This window comes from Dioszegia hungarica (genome assembly GCF_025882075.1).
Source record: "Dioszegia hungarica strain PDD-24b-2 chromosome Unknown MKK02contig_6, whole genome shotgun sequence".
In the NCBI taxonomy this organism is placed as follows: domain Eukaryota; kingdom Fungi; phylum Basidiomycota; class Tremellomycetes; order Tremellales; family Bulleribasidiaceae; genus Dioszegia; species Dioszegia hungarica.
Genome location: NW_026515768.1, coordinates 408,434 through 430,740, shown reverse-complemented (window position 1 = coordinate 430,740; position 22,307 = coordinate 408,434). Strand labels below are relative to the sequence as shown.

Genomic DNA, 22,307 nt, shown 5'->3' with positions numbered 1-22,307 from the left:
GCTGTCGACTGGGTCATTCGCTGGGTCTGCTGGCAGCGAGCCCTGCGAGGGAGACAGTGCAGGCAGGAGTATCTTGAGTCATCTTGACACGCTTCAAGATTGAGCGTACGTACTCGCGATCACGTGTCTCCGACTCAATTCGGGGCATGCCAGCGTTTCTGCTGTGAAACGATGGAGAATAGCAACAGGTCGCACCAAGATGCATCAATCAATATGCTAACCACGATGACCTCTACCTCTACAGCCTCTCCTTCACACACTCCGTGCTATATACTGCCCCACTACCTCCCGCCCCCTTCTGGCTTTTTGACCGTCACCGCATCCATCGCATCCGAGAACATCCGGCCTAGCCGCCCTTCTCTCATCCCGGTCCGTACCAGCTTCTTGCGCTTACCAGGCTCGCCCGTAGCTCCTGTCGATGATTCACGTTCGGCCGGGGTGGGGTCTAATGGATCATCAGCCAAAGCCAGAGAAGCCCAAAAGAGAAAGAGAGAGAGATTGACTCACCTTCAAGTGCGCGCTTCCTGTCGGACCTGTCCTCCTCCCCTCTCCTGCTTGAGCCAGGGGCGGCAGAGCCATCCCTCTCATCCCGCCTCGACCGGTCCCTATCCTTCTCCTCGTCCCGCCGAGAACCCCGTTCCCTGTCAGGCTCTACAGACCGCCTCGATCGGTCGCGCTGATCCCTATCTCCATCTCTCGCCCTGTCCCTGTCCCTATCTCTGTCCCCACCCCGACTTTGGGGTTGGTTCTCGGGCACAGAGACGGGCGGCTCGGGCTGTGATTGGGATTGAGACTGAATAGGTGGTCGTTCCGGAGATGGATTGGCTGATCTCTGTCTGCCCAGTCGCGCCCCGAGCGCAGAACCCGAAGTGGACGGAGCGGGTCTTGATGGCGTGCCCGCGCCAGTCGGACGAGCGGGAAGACCGTGTGGACCCGACCGACTAGGCTGGGTGGCGTTGGGCTGTAGCGGCGAGGGAAGGGAGGGGACGCTGGGGCTCTCGTCGTTAGAACGAGAGAACCGGCTGATTCGAAGACCGGTCGTTGCAACCTAGATATCAGCTATGATCTCATATGCAGAGTATTAAGATCAGACATACCTCCGGCCGAGTGGATTTGGGCGCCTCAACAATCCGAGCACTCTCCATGACCGAACCAGATGAAGGTCCAGTCGGGATCAGCTCCACCTTGCCATTCCGCTTCGGCGAGTCGGCCGTTGCCTTCTTTGGCGTGCGGCCTCCTGTCGGATCCGGGATGGGATCGAGAGACCTCGAGGGGCTGTATCGCTTGGTAGGTCGGTCGGGCGTGACTGCTCTACCGCCGTTCGTGCTGGAATCGCGGGGACGAGGCGGGAGATCGCGCATGGAGGCGTGTGGAGGTAGGTCCCGCTGCATCTCGCGAGGTGGAGGAGAACGGGTCCCGCGGTCATCCCTCCCCTTCTCCCTCTCTGAGCCACGCCGTCTCTGTCGGTCTTCCTCCCGCTTATCGCTCTCCGCCCTCCGCTCGTCTCCTCCGCTCCCACCACGCCGGTCATCCCGCCGATCATGGCCGCGATCACGATGATCGTCCTTCCGCCTCGCATCCTTGCCGTCCTTGTCCTTATCCTTGTCGAGCGTATCGGACCGCTCGCGGCGACCAGACACGACGGGATCGATCCGTCTCGGCGGCTCCTCCTCTCGCTTGCGTTTCGAGCCGGCCACCTCGGCGCTCTCTTTCCTATCCCGGTCCCGCTCCGCCTCCTTGGTGTCACGGTCCCTCCCACCATCCCTATCTCTCGAGCTCTTCTCGTCCCGCTCTCGATCCCGATCACTCTCCCTCCCTCCCCTCCGATCCCTATCCCGATCACTCGTACTCGCCCGCTTCTCATCCTTCTCCCTATCGCCCCGCTTCCTATCGTCCCGATCTCTGTCCCCATCCCGCTTACTCTCTTCCCTCGATACGCGTCGGCTGCGGTCCTTATCGTCCGCCGCATTCGTCGACGCCGAAAGACGATCATGTCGACTTTGGAGGATCTCCTCCTGCTTCTTCTTGTCTCGCTCCTCGTCGTCTTTGCCGCGAGCGGAAGGCGTACGGTCATCCCGACCGCCGTTGCCAGTACCAGCGCCGGAGGTATGTCGGTCGTCTCGCCTATCCCTATCTCGCCCGCCGTCCCTGTCCTTATCGCTACGGTCACGGTCCCGTTCCCGGTCCCGCTCGCGATGGTCGCGATGATCCCTGTCCCTATCTCCCCGACCGGAATCCCGACCCGACTCTCGCTCTCTATCCCTGTCTCTATCCCTGTCGCTCCGCTCTCTATCACTCCGATCTCGATGCCTCGAATCTCGCCCATCTCGATCATCCCTATCCCGCCCGTCACCTCTATCCCGGCGAGACCGATCACTCATCCTCGACTCCACACTCCGACTACGATGTCTGTGTCGGCTCGGGGCGGGCGAAGGCGATCTCCGACGAGATGAAGACACAGCCGGCGAAGCAGGCCGGGATGATTCGGTCTTGACGACCGACGCCGGGGCTGGGGCCGTGGGGGTGGCAGCGCGCGATCGCGATGGAGAGGCCTTGCGGCTGGAAGGTGCAGCCGAGGCGGGCCTGTCAAGTATACCAGCCGACAATAAAGGTACGGTAGGCGGAGTCGAAGCTGGACCTGGTGTGCCTCCGCGAGAAGTAGTACCGAACTTCTTGGCTCGGTTGGCGGCACGCTCCTCGTCGCTTGTGAGCGGGCGAGGTGGACCCATAGAGCTTGCAGCAGCGGGAGCAGCTGTAGGTAGGATCGAGCCAGGCCGTGGGGGGAGGGACGAAAGGCCATTTGACGGTTTTGCGGGACCGGTGGGTGCGGGCTTGGCGGGGGTAGTGCTTTCTGCTTTGGACGCTGGCTTGGAATCCGCTGCGGAACCACGGATACCGAGGCCGCCGGTCGGAGAGACATTAGCGGGGAGTGCGTCGGCAGTCGAGCCCGAGATAGAACGGAGCCGCTCTGGCGGTGGGGGTTTCGCTGGGATACCAGAAGCTCTGGGTGAGGCGTCGGGTCTGCATGGTCAGTTCTCGCGCCGTTGTCGGCCATCAGCGCGGGGTAGCTCACTTTTGCTCGTCCTTGACCAGACTGGCGGCATTCTTGAGCGCCTTTTGCTCGCGCAATTTGGCCTTGAGGGCTTCCGGGTCACGGTCGCTCGATAAGGCCGTCGCCGGCGTGGGTGCAGAGACGGGCGGGAGGTCTTTGGGCGTACCAGTGGGTGTCGTGACCGTAACTGGAGCCTCTGCGGCGGACTTGGTCGGGGTGGACACTCCGTTGGAAGAGGCGCGAGGGCCGGTGGGGGCGTTTTTGGCAGTCTCGGTGGGCTTGGCCGGCAACTTGCCATTCTGGATGATCAGCTCGAAGCTTCCGGCAAGTAGAAGCGAAAAAGCTCACCGGGTAGAACTTAGGCGGAGGCACGTATGGCTTTGTATTCTGCCTCAACTTGAGCTGTCGCAGATACCTGCTCCGTCAGCTTTCTTCGCCAGGTAGGACGTCGGCAACAACTCACGCCTGACACTGATGCAGCACATCCGGCGTCAATTCCCCGTCCTTCCCTCGCTGAATCAACGCCTCCATCGCCGCCTCGACCGCCTCCCCATGTGCGGTGATGATAGGGAACGACTTGAGTACCTGCAGCGCAACCGTGATTGCGTTCTTGACGTGCATAAAGTCCGTTTCTGCCCAGCACGAAGTGAGGGCCTGTTGGATCAGCTCTGATGCTTCACTTCGCTTGCAATATGGAAGACCTGAGCTCACCTCGAGCATGGGTGTGTGGAATCGCGCAGCATAAAAGTTCCGGAACGTCGACCAAGTCATCGGCCGCTCGTGCTCTTGGTTCTTCCCCTTTACGAGCATCCCGGGGAGACACTTTGAATCATCATCCGCAGCGCCATCAGGGCGTCCGATCGCTTCGCGGCGATATCGGTCCTCGTCGGCGTGCCAAGCGTCCAGATCGGACATAATCGCACCGAGGCATCGGCCAAAGTTCCGCGCTTCATTCTCGGTACAGGAGAAGATACAGGCCGCGAGACCCGGGCTGAAGAACTATGCGCATCAGCTTGATCGAAGTGCTAGGAATCATGAAGCTTACATTGCTGTATGCAAACAGAGTGACGAAGCCCGGTGTTGCCAGATCGTGCATCATCCGTATGAGCTTCGGGACAAATACCGCGTCCGAAGGAGTGAGGATCGCGCGGGGGTAGAAGCAGTGTTGGTGCAGTTGAACACTGAGCCGAGTTTTGAGATTCTTCTGTGTGATGCCTAGATCTGTCAGCTTGTACCAGTCACCAAATTGATGAGACTGACTCGATCCAAACCACCTCGCACTCTCCAACTTGAAGCGCCGTTTATTGATCGTATTGACCAAATTATTGTGCGCATCCCGCTCCTCCGTCAAGGCCTCCAGACGAGCCTTGAGCCGAGCACGCTCCTCTCGATGACTAGCAGCAACAGCCGTGGTTCCAGATCGCCAACCCCCGACCTCCTTCTCGAGCGAAGTGATCTTGTGGATGGCGCGGTCGTAAGCGTCAGAGGCGAAAGAGATGTCCGGCATGGAGAGTTGCCAAAAGATGACAAAGAAGGGGGCGCTGGAGGTCAGCTTGATGCCTTGCCCCAGTCATTTCAGCAGCTCACCTCATGATCCCTTTTACTTCGATCGGGAGAAGGGTATTCGCCTGGTGCATCGTCGAAGTCAACGCAGACGGCCACCACCGCTTCCGTGCCTGACTGATCAGCTGTTATTCCATACCATCAAAGACCCGACTGACCCCTTTCTGCGGTAAAGGTATACTCGGCATGACAGCCGAGCTCGGCGTCGCCGGCTCGCTCCCAAACTCGCTCCCCTCGCCATCTTCCGCATCAATCTGCATCCCCTCGATCCTCGGACTTCCCAGTGGGGTCGTTGGCTGACCGGGACTCAGACTCGCTCTCGCGCCCCCAATGGCCAGCTTGGCCGCGTCGAGTTTGGCATTCATGCTCGCCTTTTCGGCAGACCGTGCCTTCTCCATCTGCGCGTCGAGCTTGGGGCGGAGGATCTGGAAGGCCTGAGCAAAGTCGAGACCGTATTCCGAAACGAGAGACTGGAGGTCCGGGGTCCGTTCGATATGTTCCGACGAGAGGAGCTGTTCCGATAGGAGATCGCCATACTGGATGAAGATGTCGTGGCACTGGGGTATAAGCTTTGTCTCTGTACCACTCTGTTCGACCTAGCTTACATTGTCCTGCATGGAAGACATGGCCTTGATTGGCGCGCCCACCATCTTATCCACCGCCCCCTGCCTCGTCTGCGCCAACGCGATCCAAATAGGCATATCCAGCCCCGTATCTCTCAGCCCACTAATGAGACGTGCCAAGCTCTTCTTGGTCGGTTTGGCTTTGTCTACCGGTGCGGCCTGCGCCCCTTGTGCAGCGGGATCACCAGGGGTCATCGGCCGGGGAATAGCAATCACGGTCGAGTTGAACGCTTCGCGGATCATTTCCCGGCCGGATCCGTAGGCCCGGAGCTGGTCGTTCGAAATGGCGTCGTTGTCGATCTTGGACTCGCCAGACATGATGCTGATGAGGGACTGGAGGATGGTGAGGTCGGCGGATTGTCCGCGCATAAGGCGGTTGACGATGAATTGGAGAACGGGCTCGAGGTCCATCTGCCAATATCGGCGGTTGAAGTCGCCGACAAAGGTGGCGAGGTCTACGGGGTCAGCTTCTGTCAGTCCTGTGTCAGATGAACCTGACAGCTCACTCTCAAGCCAAGCGGCCACGCCCGTTCCCTGCGGATTCAACCTCGAAGCCGTATCGTCCGATAACGTATCCACCAGCGTGAACATCGCCACGTCCATGCTCAACTGAGACATGTACCTTCCGGCCTCGACAATGAACTGCCCAATATTCGAATACGACTTGACCTGCGTCACCGCCGTCGCCCACAAGGCACACGGATTCGAATGGCTGAGCTTGGCAAGCGCGCGTGCCGGTCCTCGATCCGGTATACCCGCCGCTCCGCTCGCAGGGCCCGACTGGGCCGCTGTGACCCTCGACAATGCCTTTTTGACATCGCGCGTGCTCTCGGCCGCGCACTGTACGGCGATAGGACACGGGTTGCGTCCGTTTGCACGACAGGTGGAGTCCCGCCATTCGCCGTAAAGGCCGTAGCGGACCGCGTAGGGGAAGAAGCGGAGGAGTCGCCAGATCTCGATATCGAACGCGGCGGTGAAGGTGGAGGCGGACAGACAGGGGAGGATAGATATACGAAGGAGCTCGAGCCAGGGCTGCAGTTCTGCTTCGGTTGGCTCAAGCGGTCAGCTGGTTATACGGCACTCGAGACGTGAACCCTCACTAGAAGCTCCTTGTTTTGTGCTCGGGTACGCTCAGTCCCGCGCAGCCCCAGAGCGGCCGCCTTGTCCTTCTGCAGCCCCTCAAAGTAAACCGCCCCGATTCGACAGATCTTGACCACCGTCTCGACCCGGCGTCCCCCTAGTCCCCTGACAAGGCTCAACCACCTCATGCCCTTTGTCCTGATCTCCTCGATGCTCGTCCACCTCTCCACACCCTCTGCCCAATCCGGACAAAAGAAGGTAAAGCTCGTACTCGGCGTATCTGGCGGCAGAGGAACCAGTATCGACGGCACTACCTCCCTGTTCGGCGCCTTGTACGTTGGAGCCGGCGCCTCAAAGTCCAGATCCAGATCACCGCTATCGCGCCATGTATCCGAAAACCTGGCATAGAGGCCTTCGATCCCGACTTCGACAATGCGCATGACGAGGTCCGCGATCGTCGGCGAGTACTGCGCGAGCCAAGGGAAGCGGCCGAGAAAGTACAGAGCGGCCGGCATGTGTCCGACGGCAAGTAGAGCCTGAACGAGCTGGATCCGCTGTTCGGGAGGAGGGCGAGTGGCGGTTTCGGCGCTTTGGCCGGTAGAGGAGTCGACCGCGGGAGCGTCGTCGTCTAGCAGGACAGAGCTGGCTAAGGCGTTAAGGGGACCAGAGCGGGAGGAGCTGGATGAGGCGTGTTTTTGCTGGATAGAAGCCATTTCGGCGTCGTCGGGGGAGAGCTGGAACGTCAGGACGGGTAAAGATGACGAGAACGGAAACCGCCTGAGAGACGCACGAATGGGAGGAGGTCGGTCAAGCTGACAAAGCCATGCTTGAGCAGTAGTGCCGCGAAGTAGACGAGCCCGATTTGGGTCTCGTTCGCGCCAACGTCTGGTCGCTGTAGGTGTCAGCACAGTATCCAACACCTGAGTCGATCAGAGCTTCCGACTGACCTGGCAGAAGCCGAACTTGACACCTAGCACCTGCGCCAATACCCTATCTCCCTCACCAGCCATACATCCCTCAATCGCGGCCATCTCGTCAATCTGCCAATCCACCGCCCTCTCCTTCCCTTTCCCCTTGACGTCGCCCGTATCCGCATGAGTTCCCCAGGGCGAGCACCTGAGCAGATCCAGCCAGAACCGCCAATGCGCCGCGACGTGACAGCTCGCCACCTCCAAAATCAGGTCCAGCACCCTCGGGGGTGAGAGATTAAAGTATCCAATCAATCCCATGATCTTGCTCCATACCCTCTGCGCGCGAGCTTTACGGTCTGGTGCCGCTTCGGCGGTATTGCGAGGTGGGGTGTACATTGCGTCCGCGGAAGTGAGGAGGACGACGAGGCCCGAGAATCCCTCGGAGGACTCGCGGAGGAGATTATACTTTTGTTGTCGGAAGAATAAGGCTGTATTGCGCTTGACAAGGCTGCGTTGGAGGATCGCGGGGTCGTGTGGGAAGGGATGGAGGTCGAGGGCGACTAGGCGGTCCGTGGAGATGATTAGGGTGGGGATGAGCGGGGAGATGGAGGACGATTCCTGCCATGTCAGCTGAAATTTACTGGGCCATCGAGGTCTGGTAGCTTACAAGTAGCTTTTTGAGCACGGCCATACCCTTCGGCCCAGGCTCCATAGCCCTCTCTTCCCCATCTACATCAATCGCATCGCCGTCCAAGCCAGCGCCATTCGTCCCCTCCTTGCCCTTACCCTTCCCTTTCCCTCCACCCCTCGCCTCGGCCTTATCCTCCCTCTCCTCCTCCAGTACCTCTACAACCTCCACAAACCCCTCTCCCAGTCGACTCCTCTCCGCCTCGTCTTCCCCAATCTCCTCCAGTCTGGCCCTGTACAGCGCCAACACACCCTCGACTCCTAGTTCCGAAGACAAGATCGAAATCCACGTTTCGGCTATCCGGAACGTGTCCGCCTGGCCCGATATAGACCTAAGCTTCTGAATACCAGAGCCCAGGCGGTCATCTTGCGGTCTCGCTATTGATGTAGGCGGAGGGGGTGTCAAAGGGGCGGAAGGGGAGCGAGACCCTGACGGAATCGATGGGAGGGTAGGTGCCAGAGAAGCCGTCACTGCGGGCGGGGTGTTCGGAACGGGGGTGAGCGATTCGGATTTTGGCCGTTTCTCAGGCTCGCTCTTACGAGCGCGCTGTCTGGGCGGCATGATGAGCCCAGCTTTGTATGCAAAGCGAGAAGCGAAGTGTATAGCAGGCAGTGGTTCAAGGTGACCACGACCACCGCGGGCTAGCTGGTAATAGCCCAGCCTGGATAAAAAGGAAGAAATGCCGAGCCAAAATATTCGCTCAGTCGTGAAGAAGGGTGGTGTGCATGCGACGGATACAGCCTCGAAGCCCAAATCGATACAGCCACAGCCTTGACGCAACCCCTGTCGTCCAGATCGCCTTCTACTCGGCCACTCAGCCCGCAAGACCAACCCATTACTGCTTCGTCTTCTCCGCCTACGCCTCATGCACCGCCCCTTTCCCTTGTGCTGCCCCAGGATCTCGTCTCGATCATACTCTCTACACCGGCTGCAGCATACCAGCGGCAATCATTTCCTCTTGTGTCCTGGCATGTCAGCTGAGGTTCCAGTACGACGAGAAACAGCGAGCTTACATGCTGGATGACTCGATCATGATTCCAACACCGAATCGCGAAGTGTTCTGCCTGATCAGCCCCGTCTCTTCAAGCACATTGTCCATAAACCCAGACTCACCTTCTTGTGGTCAATCTCCCCTCCCACCAAGAACGCAAACGCCGGTGTGAACCGCTGCTCCAGCAACATCCCCACTTTCCACGTACTATCCAGCTGCGCCCTGAACGTCGCGAGCCTGAAATCGTACTTTGCGCCCAGTGTAGCCACAGCATCCCTCTTTGCCGGGCCCATCATACTCTCCGGCTGGAAGACCGTCTGGAAGTCCAAGGCGACATCCACCTTGTCGGACACCTTCTGGTAGTATGTCGTCTGGATGTTGCCTGTGCTCTGGAGCTGGGCAGTGGCGGTCCACGATGGGTTGAAGGGCATGGGGATCGGTGCCTGCCCGACAGGCGTAAGCGCCGCGGAAGCGAGGGAGGAGGCGGAAGGGAGAGAAGTGAGTTTCGCCATCCATGAAGTGGCGGTTTCGAATGCGCCGGGGGATTGAGAGTGGACAACCGTCTCGAATCCCGCGGATAGGCGGGGGGAGAGCGAGTGGAAGATGGAGCCAATGTGGATACCGGTCCCGTCGAGGACACCGGGGTTTATTGTTTTCAGGTTGACAGAGTAGTGGTCCCCGAGGATATCGTGCTCGGCTTGCAACATCGACCGGCCGGCTTCGCTCGTCAACTAGAGGGTCAGCTCCGGCTTGCTCCCCAGCTCGTCGAGCTTTGCCAACTTACCTGTCCCTGGATCTTGGTCGTGTTTCTGCGATCCCAGTTCTGGTTTGCACGCATAGTCACCGCTCCAGAACCGTCCACACCACCCTGGAGGAACGTCTATTCGTCAGCTCAGCCCGTCAGCCCCTGCAGGACCAGACACACCTGGTTGTTGGTCCAGATAGCTCCAAAGTTGTACTTTCCCCCCGACTGCCCTCCGAGCGCGAACGAGTGTTGCAGCTGGAATGCAGGGTTGGCCGAGATGACCTTGGAAACATCCGCTCTCGCGCCTTCAAAGAACCAGTTTGCCAAGTGCACCTCTATTCCATCAGCTCCATCTCAGAGAGCTCGTCTCCAGCGAAAGAAGACGCACGACTAATCTCCCTCGTCAATCCCTCAACCGTCCCGGGCTGGACCAAGCCAAAGTTCTCCTTCCATGCGTTGAACCGATTGCTCGCATTGACGAGCGGGTGCGCGATCGGGTGGAAAACGCTCGTCACTGCGTCGAGATACGGCGCGAGCACGGTTGGGCCGGGTACTGATGACTTTTCTGACATGCTGCTGTAGTGTGTAGGTGATAGGGTATAGAAGAGATACGTTGATAGCGATGATGATGGAGCGATCAGCGCCAGCGTTGTCCCCCTGTAGGAAATTTGATCAAAATCTGACCCCGCTAATAGAATAGTAAGCCAAAAGCTAATACAGTCATTAGGAAATTCGATCAAGGGAAGTTTTGGAGGTGGTGTGGAGGTGGTCCAAAGGCGGTCACCTCTACCATACATCTCGCAATACCCAAAGCTTATGCGCTCAGCTCGAGCAGCAGCGTTCAAATTATCTTCTCCAGTCCGCATCTTCCGCCGCCGCATCGCCAGTATGCCCTCTACACCCGTCCTCCCCTGCCTCCCGTCCTCCTCAGCGCCCATCGTCCGCACCCCCGGTCCGGCTGGTACCTACCCCCTCCAGCGCCCCACCTACACTATACCTCCCTCCCTCTTCCCGCACATTCAGACGGCATCCGACCATCTCAGATCCGGGCGTACTGTCGCTCTACCCACGGAAACGGTATACGGCCTCGCTGCTTCTTCACTCAACCCATCAGCTCTACAGTTGATCTACAAAATAAAAAACCGGCCGTCTGATAATCCCCTTATCATCCACATTTCCTCCTTGGACATGCTACAATCCCTCCTCCCTACCCATGCTCAGCCCTCGGCACTGTACATGGCGCTCATCACGGCCTTCTGGCCTGGCCCCCTCACACTCCTCTTCCCCTCGAAATCCCCACCGCCTTTACCTGCCCCGCAAACCAACGCCATCCGGATGCCGAACCACCCCCTCACGCTCGCAGTGATCAATCACGCAGATCTGCCATTATCCGCGCCATCAGCGAACAGCTCAGGACGGCCCAGTCCGACCAGGGCAAGAGATGTAGTGCGCGATTTGGACGGAGCGGAGGGACTGGGGTGTATACTGGATGGAGGGGACTGTGGAGTCGGCGTAGAGAGTACAGTGGTCGATGGGCTGGCGTGGAAGGAGGGCGGCGGAGGATATGTCGATGTCCTCAGGCCGGGAGGGCTGGGAGTGGAGGAGATCAAGCGGGTCGTCGAGGAGGTAGATGGCAAAGAAGGGATGACGGAGATCAGGGTACACGGGAAACCATGGCGAGGGCCAGCCAAAGCCTCGGCGGTGGGCTACACCAAACCAACAGCTACTGCTTCTCAGACCAAAGAGGCAAGATCAGTGGAGAGATCATCGTCCGAAGCATCCTCATCCAAGCTCTTCCCATCGACACCGGGCATGAAATACCGGCACTACTCCCCCCGCGTCCCCGTGTACCTCCTCCTCCCCTCCAACTCCTTCCCTCGCCCATCGACGACCGCCGCATCTTCACCGTCGGACCCCTCCTCTGTCCTTCGCTCACTGGCATCCCGGCATCCCTCCCCTAAGCCCCGATTTGGACTACTCCACTATACCTCCTCACCCCTCTTCCACTCCCTCTCCTCCGACAGTACTGGATCATCCGTGCCGGAGGCAACCTACGACCTGACCCTCATCCCACTCGGCCCGGACTCTACATCCGCCGCCCAACGTCTCTTCTCGGGCTTGCTAGATCTGGAAGGCGGGGAAGCTGGGTTAGGAGGGGTCGATGCGATCCTGGTGGAGGGATGTACGGACGAAGGTCTAGGCTTAGCAGTGATGGAGAGAGTGGGGAAGGCTGTCGGTGGAGGTGGAGCTGTGGGTGCGTTGGGCGTAGGAGAGGGCTCAGGCGGGGAAGAAGGGAGGTTTTGGGTACAGGTCTAGTCGATTTGTAGCTTCCATCAGATCATTTAGTATAATCATCAAGCGTATCGCATTACCGTCAGTTTTGTAGACAGGTCAATAGAGTTAGAAAGTAAACAAAGAGAATGCCATAGCTACTCAGCTGCGGATCAGACTGCTGACACATGCCGACGACACTTTGATTCTCCCTTGAGTTGAGGTTAAAGCCTATGATACCACACACCCATCCTTCCCCTTCCCTCCCTGCCCGAGCCCCCTGATACCCTTATGTTCCGCCATGAGCTCCGCGTACCTCAGCTGCGGGGATCAACGATATCCATCGCCGGCATCTATGTGCACAAGGTCCGATATCTCACCTCCTCAGATTTCGATAGGAGGCCCTTATCGTGCCGATTCTTCAGGGCTTGGATTTGAGATGCAAGCTCGTTGTTTGCGCGTCTACTGGATCAGCTCTTTGTCCCTCATGAACCAGCCCAGGGCTGGAAGCTCACTTTTCCGTCTTTGTCTTGACGAACGGGACATTCGCCTTGACGTCCTTCCCCGCCCGCTTCGTGGCCGCTGCGGCTGCGGCCGCTCGGACATCCATTGGGGCCTTCTCCGGTTCTGTTGTCGGGCCGGAGTAAGTCGCTATTGGCTTCGGTGTTGAGGCGGAAGGCTTTGCAGGCTGTTTGGACAGAGGGGCAGACTTGGACGAAGAGGAAGATTTGGCATTGAACGCAGGGAGAAGGCGGGACATGGCTGCTTTGGCGCCGTTCGTCCCCGCCGCAGTCCGGGATGAACCGGCTATCGATGAGGATGGCTGGGGTGTACCGGTCCGTGACGAGGTGGGGGTACACGAGTGAGACTGGGTCGAGCGATGAGGTGGGCAGAAGGAGTGTCGACAGGACTAATCGTCAGCTATAGTCCCATCCCAGACTGATCAGGGCGATCTGTAGCTTACCTCGCACTTCATCGGCACGATCAAAGTCTTCGTACATCCCTTCCTCCAACAAACCTCCCCCCTCTCCTTCTTCCCCTTGAGCTCCGCCTTCCGCTTTTCTTCCCCACCTGGCAAACCCACACAAATCCCATCGAGAATATGCCGATCGACCGCCTCGTTGGCATCCCGCGAGGTGCTGGTGGGTACTACTTGATTACACAATGGGCATTGAGGGGCGATGCGGTCGATCATGGATGGGGGGAGGGGGGCGGTGCAGCTGTGTTGGGAGGGGAGGAAGTGGGGTTGACAGAATGAGAGGTGGCATGCTGGGCACTGAAAGGTCAGCTATAATCTCTACTTGAGGCGACTCTGCTCACTGAGAATGGGAGAAAGTCGTTCAGGTGACAAGCGGGATGATGGCATTCCCGACCGAGGAACATGAGCTCGGGGTTTCGAGTTGGCGTGGTCGACATGGTGCTGGAGTGATGGCGATGTGAGAGAGAAGATATAACCCTCTACTGGTATATATGCTGGGGAGATGGCTTGCGTGTCGATGATGTAGCTTAGCAAGACAAAGTAAGGAAGGAAAGAGGCTGAGCAATCGTTTGTTGACGCTTGCGTTTGCCACCCAACTCTCGCGATGCGACTTCTAGAATCGGCCACGTGGTCTGCCAAGACAAGGTATGTGAGTGAGCGATCCTCCAGGTGCTGATCAAGCTGTGACCTGTAGCTATCCGGGAGGCCAAGGCCAAAGTTGAGATCGATGATACAGAACAGGGTCACAGCCTTCGCCATATGCCAGTAGCAAGATCGGGAAACCAACGCTGCTAACAACCTACTCCGCTTCTTGGAGATCACACCAAGGCACAAGTTCGGCGAGACGCCGCTCCTCTTCCCCCTGGTCCGGATGAGCCTCGTCGATCGGGACTGCCTCACTGCCTGCATCTGCCTCGCTGTATAAGACCTCCTTCGTAGGGACCCAATGGGTGATACCATCGATGGTCGAGATCTAGATTCGTTACTCGAGCCACAGAGAACATCCACAGCGGTGTTTCAGACTGTTTCATCTTCTCACGTGATGGACATGTCTATCGCCTCTCTGGCTACTCCGCAAATGACCTCGCACCTAATCCCTTCACTGCTCGCACGATGCCAACCCCCTCGTCTTCTTCCCTCCAATGCGATCCGGCTCTTGTCAGACCGACGACAAAGTACCGCGCCGTATGACCCAGCCATCACCAGGTCAAGACGAACTATCGCTCGCTCGACGCTGGTCAGCCATACGGGCTGCTTCTCTCCCTCAGCCCAGTTGGTGTATACCTGGCTCTTCCACCCTCGCCAGTATCGCTGGATACCCGTCTAAACATCGAGGCGGGCGGTTGAAGCATGAACCTTTTCGTAGGCGAAGCAGTCTGAGAAGGCTATGAGCTCGGCTTGATGGGAGCGCTGGATCACAGCAAATCAGCGGCTGGACAGGGGGATAGATGGGCTGACGGGGAAAGCGAACGCTCGACTTCGCCGCAATCATGAGCTGCCACAATGTATTCCTCATCGATGCCCTAGGCTCGGTCCGGAATCATGCATGATTAATCATGATCCGGCAGCAGACAGGCAGCCCATCCGGCGCTATAGGGACCAATACGCCATCGCTGCTAGCGTTGGGTGACCGACAGCGGTCACAAGTCACTGTAACCAGTCACTGACCAGAAAAGTCACGAAGTCACAGAGGCGACGGTGGTGACCGCAGTGACCTCAATCCCATAAGGGTCCCATGCATGATCGTTCCAGCTTCAATCGGCGTTGGCAGGGCCACTCAAGCCCTCTCAGCGACTCATGAAGGCCTGTGGGACACAAATTTGGCCGGTGAAGCGACCTCAGAAGCCTGCTCGCAGAGCCAGGACGTCGCCACTCCCCGGCGCTGGCCGCTCTCAGCTGCCTCCTGGCTGCGCCCCTTTGGCTGGGTCACTGTGTCCCGGTGACCAGGTCGCAGGTCACGGTCACTGGGGTTACGGAGTCACAGGCCAAAACGGCGTGGTCACCCAACGCTAATCGCTGCGCAAATCCCTAAATATACGGGCGCTACCGTAATATCTTCGGCTCAAGTTCGGGTCCCTCAGTCGTCAAACCAATCACGCCGCCCCTCGATTTGTCCGCGGAAAAAACTTCGAATTTTCGCCGGGTGCATACCTCACTGAACCCTGTGGTCTGCCTAAAGATTTGCCCTGACTGGGCCTGACTATACTGCCTGACTCTGCCTGACTGCCCCGAGGAAGTCTTTTTTGGGGTATCTGAGAGTTTCAAGTTGTCGTAAAGATGCCGATCTTTTAGGGAATCCAAGGGAATCCACTGCTTAATCTCTTTGTTGATTAGACAGTTACGTTGTGTTACGATATGTCCCTGCGTGCAGATCCAGAACGGGGGTCCGGAGACCGGTGCCGAGGGATACTAGCTGGGACACTTCGACTCCTCGGCGATCTTCGGCAGCTTCGTACCCTTGCCTTCTCTTGCCTTATTGAGGTCATCCCACGGGATTGGAAGTCACTGACGCCCAATGCAGGAATCTGACCTGATCTGACGCTCATGGCAAGAGCGCCTATCTTATCGGCGAGGGCGGAAGCGAGCAAGCCTCTGATTCCCTCTGACCCCGACTTTTCGGAGGACAGTGCCTGACAGGACATGATCAGCTACACGATCTATATAGAAGGCAGCTGTCTGCTTTGCTGTGTGCTCGCCCATCTCCTCTCCTCCCCCCACTCTTCTCCTGCGTTTTCTCATCTACTGACCTCTTCACCATGTCCAACACAAACTCCGTCCTTCGCCTGCTGGTTCTCGCTCTGCTGTGCGCCCTCGCCCTCGCCTCGACGATGCCCGTCTCCAAGCGCCAGGCGAACCGGGAAAGCATAATCAAGCGCAGCCGGACCAAGGCCGTCCTCGCTGAGATCCGCGCTCGCAGTCCCACCGCCGTCAGGCGTGCTGGTAGCGCCACCTCGCCCGCCCCTGTCCCCGCCTGCAATGCTGGCCTCCAAACCGGATACGCCCATTATGCGAACTGGGACTTGCCGGGCCGGGGTGGCACATCTGAACCCGTCGATGTGAGTTGCTGAGTCCCTGTTCCGATGTCGATAAAAATTATGCTCAACCACCACAGATCCAACAGACCACTGCTACGTCCGAGGCGGATTGTCAGGCGAAGTGCGATGCCGCCACGGGTGCCAACGGTAAGTCTCAGTCTCGGTTGATTACATCTGGTCCAGCAGGGCAGAGCTGATGATACAGGCGCGACATGTGTGGGGATCTTCTGGTGGCCTGCAAACAACGGATTCTGCTCCTTGAAGAACTCGAAATACACCTACATGGCAAGCGACTTCCAGCAGAACGGGGCATCGGCCGCTTCGGGATCGGCGACCGATATGCTGGGCAGTTGCGCATACTGGCGCCAATTTGGTGAGTGCAGTGCCTGACATGTTCTTCATCGTCTATGGCTGACAGCGCCAGTCCCTGCTGCCATGGATGCTGTGTGCTGTCAGTCGTAGACTCGGCATGTCGAGTCAAAGGGATAGGCGGCCCGCGGGAGGACGTAGGGGCAGACCGATGGACAATAATATTCTCTTCTTTGGGTCTTACGAGTGAAGTTCTGCGTTGATGCATATAATTCCTCACCATGCTACAGCGTCTCACAGCCAGAGGAGCTCTGCAGATCGGGAGCCTAACAAATCTGCCTGGGAATAAAGCCGGCAGTTGTCCACCGGCCGCAGCAAACTGCCACATTCCTTGCTGGTGCCGCACCCGCAATCCGCCAATCGGCGTCTATCGGCGTCAATTGTGCGAGGACCTGCTCTGAGCTTTGCCCCGATCGTCACCTGTATAGGATAATGCCCAAGAGACGCGCATCTCCCGCGGAACCCTCCCGCAGCAAGCGCGGGAAGCGCGACTCAGCCGCATCCGAGGCCGAGAGCGGGGCCGACGCTCGAGACACACCCAAAACCCTCGCCGCCTCTCCGGAACGCCGCGAAGCCCTACTCGCCAAATACCCTTCCTGTATCCCCTCCAAGCTCGCTGAGCTCGACGAGCAGCGCTTCTCCTCTACCCCCGCCGCCATCACCTCTCGCTCGTCCAACGGGGACAGGCCACATATGACGAAGGACGAATTCGTCAGCCTCGTCGAGTGGAAACTCAAACACGGGACGTTCCGCCCTGCTCTGCTGGGCATGGCGAAGCAGCACCCGCCAGAGCTGGTCGTCTCGACTACATCGGAGGCGTTTGCCCTCCTATTCCAGACGGAAGGAGGCGGGACGATCAAGGCTTTGAAGGTTCTGACGGCCCTTAGGGGAATCGGACCGGCAACGGCCTCGCTCTTTCTCTCGTGTGTGAACTGCCACGTACCCTTCTTCTCGGACGAGATGTTCAGGTGGATGATGTGGGATGAGCCGGGGGGCGGGGGATGGAACAGGAAGATCAAATACACGGAGAAGGAGTACAAGGAGTTGCTAGGGAGGGTGGAGGAGGCATTAAGCATGGAAGGGATGGAGGGGGTCAGTGCTTGGGATCTGGAGAAGATTGCGTATATTTTGGCAAGGGAATAGGTGAGTTTGGCTCTGCTGGTGGTGGTGATGGTGTGGACGTTCTGACTACAACAGAGCCTTACTCGAGGACTGACAAAGTCAATCATACAAGGCCACAATCCTGTTCAGACCGTTGACTGGCTCGCTTCCACATCGGCTCGGACCACGGCACCGGGCAGCCGCACTTCTAGCAATGACCCATATGTCATCGGCAAGACCAATCGTCACGGCCGGAGGGTCGTTGGCGGCGGGAGAGGCAGGGGAGGGCGGTAGAGGGAGCAGAGGTTGTCGCTCAAGCTGTATGGACTATGGGTGAATTTTGGGTTTGGTCTGGTACCTCTTGCTCCACGAATCCATGATCCCGTTTCTCTCTGCTCAGGAAGAAGTAGAGCTTCCACGTAAAGCACTCCAAGTTCTGACCTCCCAGCTCCTGCTATGACCTGCGCTGAGTCAGCCACATTGTCATCGTCACGGCTCTTGACGCTGCCTCGGGCTCGGACCTCGGCGATCTCGTAAACAAACCACGTCGTCAGATTCAAGTTTCAGATCGTCTCACCGTGTCTTATACTTGCTACTGCATGCACGGTATCTTGACGTCGCCCATCATCCTCTACTCCAGCTCTACCCTGTACACCTCCGACATCTCTCTCTCGCCTGTGAGAAAAGCGTAAACAAAGTGCACCTGGCCAGAGGCAAACACCACATTCCTCGCGCCTGACTAATTTTCGCCAATCCTTTCGCCTGCGACCTCATCCCCACCGGCCACCATGAAGTCCGTCTTCCGCCCCTTCCCCTTACCGCTTAGCGGCCGGCAGAAGTTCTACCTCTTCGTTCTGCAAGGACTCGGAGCGGGAATTATCGACGCAGGCGCAAACTTTGGGATCGCTTATGCCAGTGAGTACTGGCCTTTCTTCTGTGTCGGAGGACCCCTTGAGCCTCCCCATCATTATTAGGGCTGATAGAGACAGTGTATAGCAAGCAAGACCAAGTGAAGCTCTGGATCTTTGATCAGAACACTATTTCGGGAGACCTCGGCGTAACGCCCATCATCCAGACGCTCGCATCCATGATCATCTCCTCCACCCTCGTCCATACCGATCTTCACAACAGCAAAATCCGGCCCCTAGCCTTTTGCTACCCCCACGTCGAGAACCTGCCGGACCCACGGTCGCTCTTCGGAAAGTCGGGCTCTCAATCTGACGCTATGCGGGGTATAGGGCACGCCCACGCCCGCGGGGACTCTCACTCGCACGCGCACGCCCCCGGCTCGGACGATGCGGTCACTGTGGCCGGATCCCACCCCGCTACCCGTCGCCCTTCGTCAGAGATGGACGAAAAAGCCCGATCTCCCGTCCACCCCACCTCCGAGAAAAACGGTCTCGCCTACTACTACTGGATGCTCGTCCGGTTCATTTTTGAGGGGACGGAGCAAAATATGCTCGCTGCTCGGCCGGGCTTCCGGGCATGGCTCGGCCGGCTGATATGGACGGCGGCACAAGGAGCGGCGATCGGGATCGTCTTTGGATTCCCGATCTGGTGTCTCTTCATCGTGATCCTCGGGCCGCTGTATGGGAATGGGAACCTAGGAGGGACGTGGGCGCCCCAGATCATCAAGGGTGTGTACGGGGCGGTAGTTGGCTGGGTGACAAACCCCGTCATTGCGATACTGGCACTAGGGAGTCAGGCGGAGCAGAGTCTGGTGGTCATAGAGGCGGACGAGGAGGCGGAGGTGGGGACGGGATCGCACGAAGAGGGACGAGAGGAATTGGCGGATCACCAAGGTGGGACAGATCTAGAGGGATCAGAGACGATCCACGAGGGCGAAATCTTCCAACCTCCTATGGCGCCTGGATCGATTCGGCGGCCTAGCGCCAACTCCCTCCGCCTCGCCGATCCCAGTCGGTCACCTACGAAATCGTTCCACGCCTTACCCCGCCCTGGAACGCCGTCTCGGCCCGGTCGGTCACGCGCGGACTCGGAAACATCTTCATTCCGCGCTCCCTCATTCCACTCCCGACCCCCTCTCACCGCCAATACGTCGTATCTCTCCCCTTTACCATCTCCATCGGACGTTTTCACTCCATCAGGCACAGGCCGCGTACGCGCCCGTTCCAACGCACAGGCGACGACGCTCGCTCCGCCTCTCGACGCCGCATCAGGCTCAGTGTCTGGCTCGGCCAGACAAAGAGGAGCAACGGTATCTCACCCCTCGGGTACAGTTACATCACCGGCGCTCTCACCGCCAATGACGGCCGGGCCAGGAACGCCTCGGATACCGATGACACCGCGGTCGTTCTCGTATGCGTTGGGCGGGACTGGCGGGCGGGCACAGCGAAGCAGGTCAGGCAGTGTGATCAGTCAAGTGCCGAGTATGCTGCCGCCACAGCTTGGGGCCGGAGATGTGGACAGGGATCAGCAAGGAGTGCCGAGGACGCCAGGCGGGAGGGACAGGGTATGGGACATCTTTGGGAGGAAAGAGGGTGTGCCGGGAGCCGGAGCAGATAAGGTCAAAGAGGGGTAGAGATCAGGACAGGAGACAGTCGTGGCTTGTAATACCTGTATTGATAGGGGTGGGTAGATTTATAATGGACGGTGATCGCTAGACATATGACAAGGTGCATTTTATAGTCTCATCTTGCTCTCAAACAGCACTCGTCCAACATCTCCATTCCTCCACCTCCGCCTACTTCCGGTTCTTCTGGTAAAAGTGGATCAGACCCGTCGTCTACTAATCAGCTCATCTCCACCCCCTCGCAAAGATCGGACTTACCGAGCTATCGTGACCCTTGACATCGCCCTCACTCCCCAACTGCCCCAAGATCGCCTTGGCAAGCACCTTGCCCAGCTCGACACCCATCTGGTCATACGAGTTGATACCCCACACTGCGCCCTGCACGTGGATCTTGTGCTCGTACATGGCAATCAAGCTACCCAGAGTGGCCGGGTTGAGCTTTTGGAACATGATCGAGTTGGTGGGCTTGTTGCCTTCAAAGATCTTGGACTTGACGAGGGCTTCGTTGGATGATTGCGAGCCGAGCTCTTCTCGGACTTGGGTTTCGGTCTTGCCGAAGGCGAGGGCTCTGTGCATGTCAGCTGATTTTCCCCCGAGGGAACGTCCAAGCTCAGACATCACTTACTCGGGTTGAGCAAAGAAGTTGGAAAGGAGAATCTCGTGGTGCTTTCCGCCAGCGACCGGGTTCTGCGACTCGACAGGAGCAAGGAAATCGCTGAAAGGTCAGCTTTACCAGCGTCCTCAAGGGCGCAATTGAACTCACCATGGGATAAGCTTGGTGCCTTGGTGGATGAGCTGATAGAAGGCGTGTTGGCCGTTGGTACCGGACTGTCCCCAGATGATAGGCTACAGAAGTCAGCTTAACCACAGCTGAGTGCTGCCATCACCACTCACTCCAGTCTCGTAGTCCACCCTCGACCCGTCCTTGGTCACGCTCTTTCCGTTCGACTCCATGTCTCCCTGCTGGAAGTAGTCGGCAAAGCGCTTCATGTACTGGTCGTAAGGGAGGAGAGCCTGGGTCTGGGCACCTGCGCCGTCAGCTTGAGCCACACACCGCGAACTTTTAAGCTGACTAACCGTAGAAGTCATTGTACCAGATCCCGACCAGGGCCAGGACGACCGGCAAGTTCTTCTCCAATGGAGTCTCCTTGAAGTGCTTGTCCATCGCGTGCGCGCCGTCAAGCATCTGCTTGAAGTTGTCAAAGCCGAGCGAGAGGCAAATCGAGAGACCGATAGCGGACCAAAGGGAGTATCGTCCGCCGACCCAGTCCCAGAATTGGAACATGTTGGCCTCGGCGATACCGAACGAAGTGACGCCTTGGGTGTTGGTCGAGAGAGCGACAAAGTGCTTGGCGACGTGTTCTTTCTGCTTGGTCAGCTATGGTATGACAATCGGAGGGATTCACGTACGTCTCCGGCAGTCTTCAAGAACCACTCCTTTGCAGTCTCGGCGTTGGTCATGGTCTCCTGGGTGGTGAAAGTCTTGGACGCGACGATGAAGAGGGTAGTCTCTGGGTCGGACGATCGGAGCGCCTCGGCGATATCCGTACCGTCAATGTTGGAGACGAAGATCATCTTGAGATCCCGCTTAGAGTACGACTTGAGCGCCTCGCAGACCATGACGGGCCCGAGATCCGATCCGCCGATTCCGATGTTGATGATGGTGTCGATAGCCTTACCCGAGTATCCCTTCCACTGGCCACTGCGGACCGAGTCGGAAAACTCCTTCATGTGGTTGAGGACATCATGGACCGGCTGGCCAGCGCCTTCCTCCTTGATCTCCCACCCGCCATCCTTGGGCAGCGGGTTACGGAGCGCCACGTGGAGCACCGCCCGACCTTCCGAGGTGTTGATGTGTTCCCCCGAGAACATGCTGTCCCGGAAGTTTTCGACCTTGGCCTCGCGAGCAAGCTCAAACAGGGCCGAAAGGACCTCATCGTCGATGAGGTTCTTGGAGTAGTCGAGGAGGATAGAAACATCCGAGGCCTCAGAGAAGGTCAAGGAGTGTTTGTCGAACCGGGACGAGTCGGCTTTGAAGAGGTCCTTGAGGACGAGGGAGGAGGATTTCGATTGGTGAAGCTGCTTGAGCTTCTGCCACGAGGAGAGTTCTGACAAGTCAGCTTCGCCCGCTTCGTACTGGCTTCAGCTTACTGGAGGCTGCTTGTCCAGACGACATGGCGTATGGGTACTGAGGTAAGTAGTAGCTAGGCAGGAATAGATTAATGTGAAAGGTTGATGACGCTTTCAACATCACCGCCGGCCCGACATCCGTAGACGATCCGCATTCCTCACACCGGTCATCGCCGCCAAGCCCGCCAGCCAAATTCGATCCCGCCCAGTCCACCGCCAACAGCAACAACCCTCTT

General features: G+C 58.3%; 8 protein-coding genes across 8 annotated transcripts; 4 read left to right on the top strand and 4 right to left on the bottom strand.

Annotated features, from left to right (window-relative positions):
• Positions 1 to 1,067: 1,067 nt before the first annotated feature.
• Positions 1,068 to 8,478, bottom strand: MKK02DRAFT_23257 (transcription factor/nuclear export subunit protein 2-domain-containing protein; the record flags this gene model as incomplete). The annotated part of the gene is made up of 18 exons (XM_053086697.1): positions 1,068 to 1,848; positions 1,978 to 2,044; positions 2,231 to 2,489; positions 2,616 to 3,001; positions 3,096 to 3,258; positions 3,401 to 3,467; positions 3,516 to 3,706; positions 3,764 to 4,051; positions 4,098 to 4,267; positions 4,313 to 4,593; positions 4,640 to 4,728; positions 4,774 to 5,172; positions 5,221 to 5,693; positions 5,745 to 6,291; positions 6,339 to 7,052; positions 7,109 to 7,210; positions 7,266 to 7,847; positions 7,897 to 8,478. The coding sequence occupies 18 exons, from the start codon at positions 8,476 to 8,478 to the stop codon at positions 1,068 to 1,070; spliced, it is 6,141 nt and encodes a 2,046-aa protein (XP_052947700.1).
• A 358-nt stretch (positions 8,479 to 8,836) lies between these two features.
• Positions 8,837 to 10,225, bottom strand: MKK02DRAFT_23269 (putative mitochondrial import receptor subunit tom40; the record flags this gene model as incomplete). The annotated part of the gene is made up of 6 exons (XM_053086700.1): positions 8,837 to 8,882; positions 8,931 to 8,977; positions 9,031 to 9,639; positions 9,693 to 9,788; positions 9,834 to 9,988; positions 10,042 to 10,225. 6 exons carry the CDS (start codon positions 10,223 to 10,225, stop codon positions 8,837 to 8,839), a joined length of 1,137 nt encoding a protein of 378 aa, XP_052947699.1.
• Positions 10,226 to 10,541: 316 nt separating this feature from the next.
• MKK02DRAFT_42300 (DHBP synthase RibB-like alpha/beta domain-containing protein) lies at positions 10,542 to 11,969 on the top strand (the record flags this gene model as incomplete). Its single annotated transcript, XM_053091924.1, has 1 exon — positions 10,542 to 11,969. The coding sequence occupies one exon, from the start codon at positions 10,542 to 10,544 to the stop codon at positions 11,967 to 11,969; it is 1,428 nt and encodes a 475-aa protein (XP_052947698.1).
• A 186-nt stretch (positions 11,970 to 12,155) lies between these two features.
• MKK02DRAFT_42299 (uncharacterized protein) lies at positions 12,156 to 13,340 on the bottom strand (the record flags this gene model as incomplete). Its single annotated transcript, XM_053091923.1, has 5 exons — positions 12,156 to 12,245; positions 12,305 to 12,386; positions 12,440 to 12,834; positions 12,889 to 13,200; positions 13,245 to 13,340. 5 exons carry the CDS (start codon positions 13,338 to 13,340, stop codon positions 12,156 to 12,158), a joined length of 975 nt encoding a protein of 324 aa, XP_052947697.1.
• A 2,319-nt stretch (positions 13,341 to 15,659) lies between these two features.
• On the top strand, positions 15,660 to 16,400 carry MKK02DRAFT_42298 (uncharacterized protein; the record flags this gene model as incomplete). The annotated part of the gene is made up of 4 exons (XM_053091922.1): positions 15,660 to 15,959; positions 16,016 to 16,085; positions 16,144 to 16,311; positions 16,363 to 16,400. 4 exons carry the CDS (start codon positions 15,660 to 15,662, stop codon positions 16,398 to 16,400), a joined length of 576 nt encoding a protein of 191 aa, XP_052947696.1.
• Positions 16,401 to 16,739: 339 nt separating this feature from the next.
• Positions 16,740 to 17,450, top strand: MKK02DRAFT_42297 (uncharacterized protein; the record flags this gene model as incomplete). Its single annotated transcript, XM_053091921.1, has 1 exon — positions 16,740 to 17,450. One exon carries the CDS (start codon positions 16,740 to 16,742, stop codon positions 17,448 to 17,450), a length of 711 nt encoding a protein of 236 aa, XP_052947695.1.
• A 746-nt stretch (positions 17,451 to 18,196) lies between these two features.
• On the top strand, positions 18,197 to 19,950 carry MKK02DRAFT_42296 (uncharacterized protein; the record flags this gene model as incomplete). The annotated part of the gene is made up of 2 exons (XM_053091920.1): positions 18,197 to 18,323; positions 18,398 to 19,950. The coding sequence occupies 2 exons, from the start codon at positions 18,197 to 18,199 to the stop codon at positions 19,948 to 19,950; spliced, it is 1,680 nt and encodes a 559-aa protein (XP_052947694.1).
• Positions 19,951 to 20,112: 162 nt separating this feature from the next.
• Positions 20,113 to 22,117, bottom strand: MKK02DRAFT_31459 (putative glucose-6-phosphate isomerase; the record flags this gene model as incomplete). The annotated part of the gene is made up of 8 exons (XM_053088298.1): positions 20,113 to 20,154; positions 20,200 to 20,509; positions 20,567 to 20,656; positions 20,705 to 20,787; positions 20,836 to 20,969; positions 21,019 to 21,307; positions 21,352 to 22,049; positions 22,093 to 22,117. The coding sequence occupies 8 exons, from the start codon at positions 22,115 to 22,117 to the stop codon at positions 20,113 to 20,115; spliced, it is 1,671 nt and encodes a 556-aa protein (XP_052947693.1).
• Positions 22,118 to 22,307: the final 190 nt, after the last annotated feature.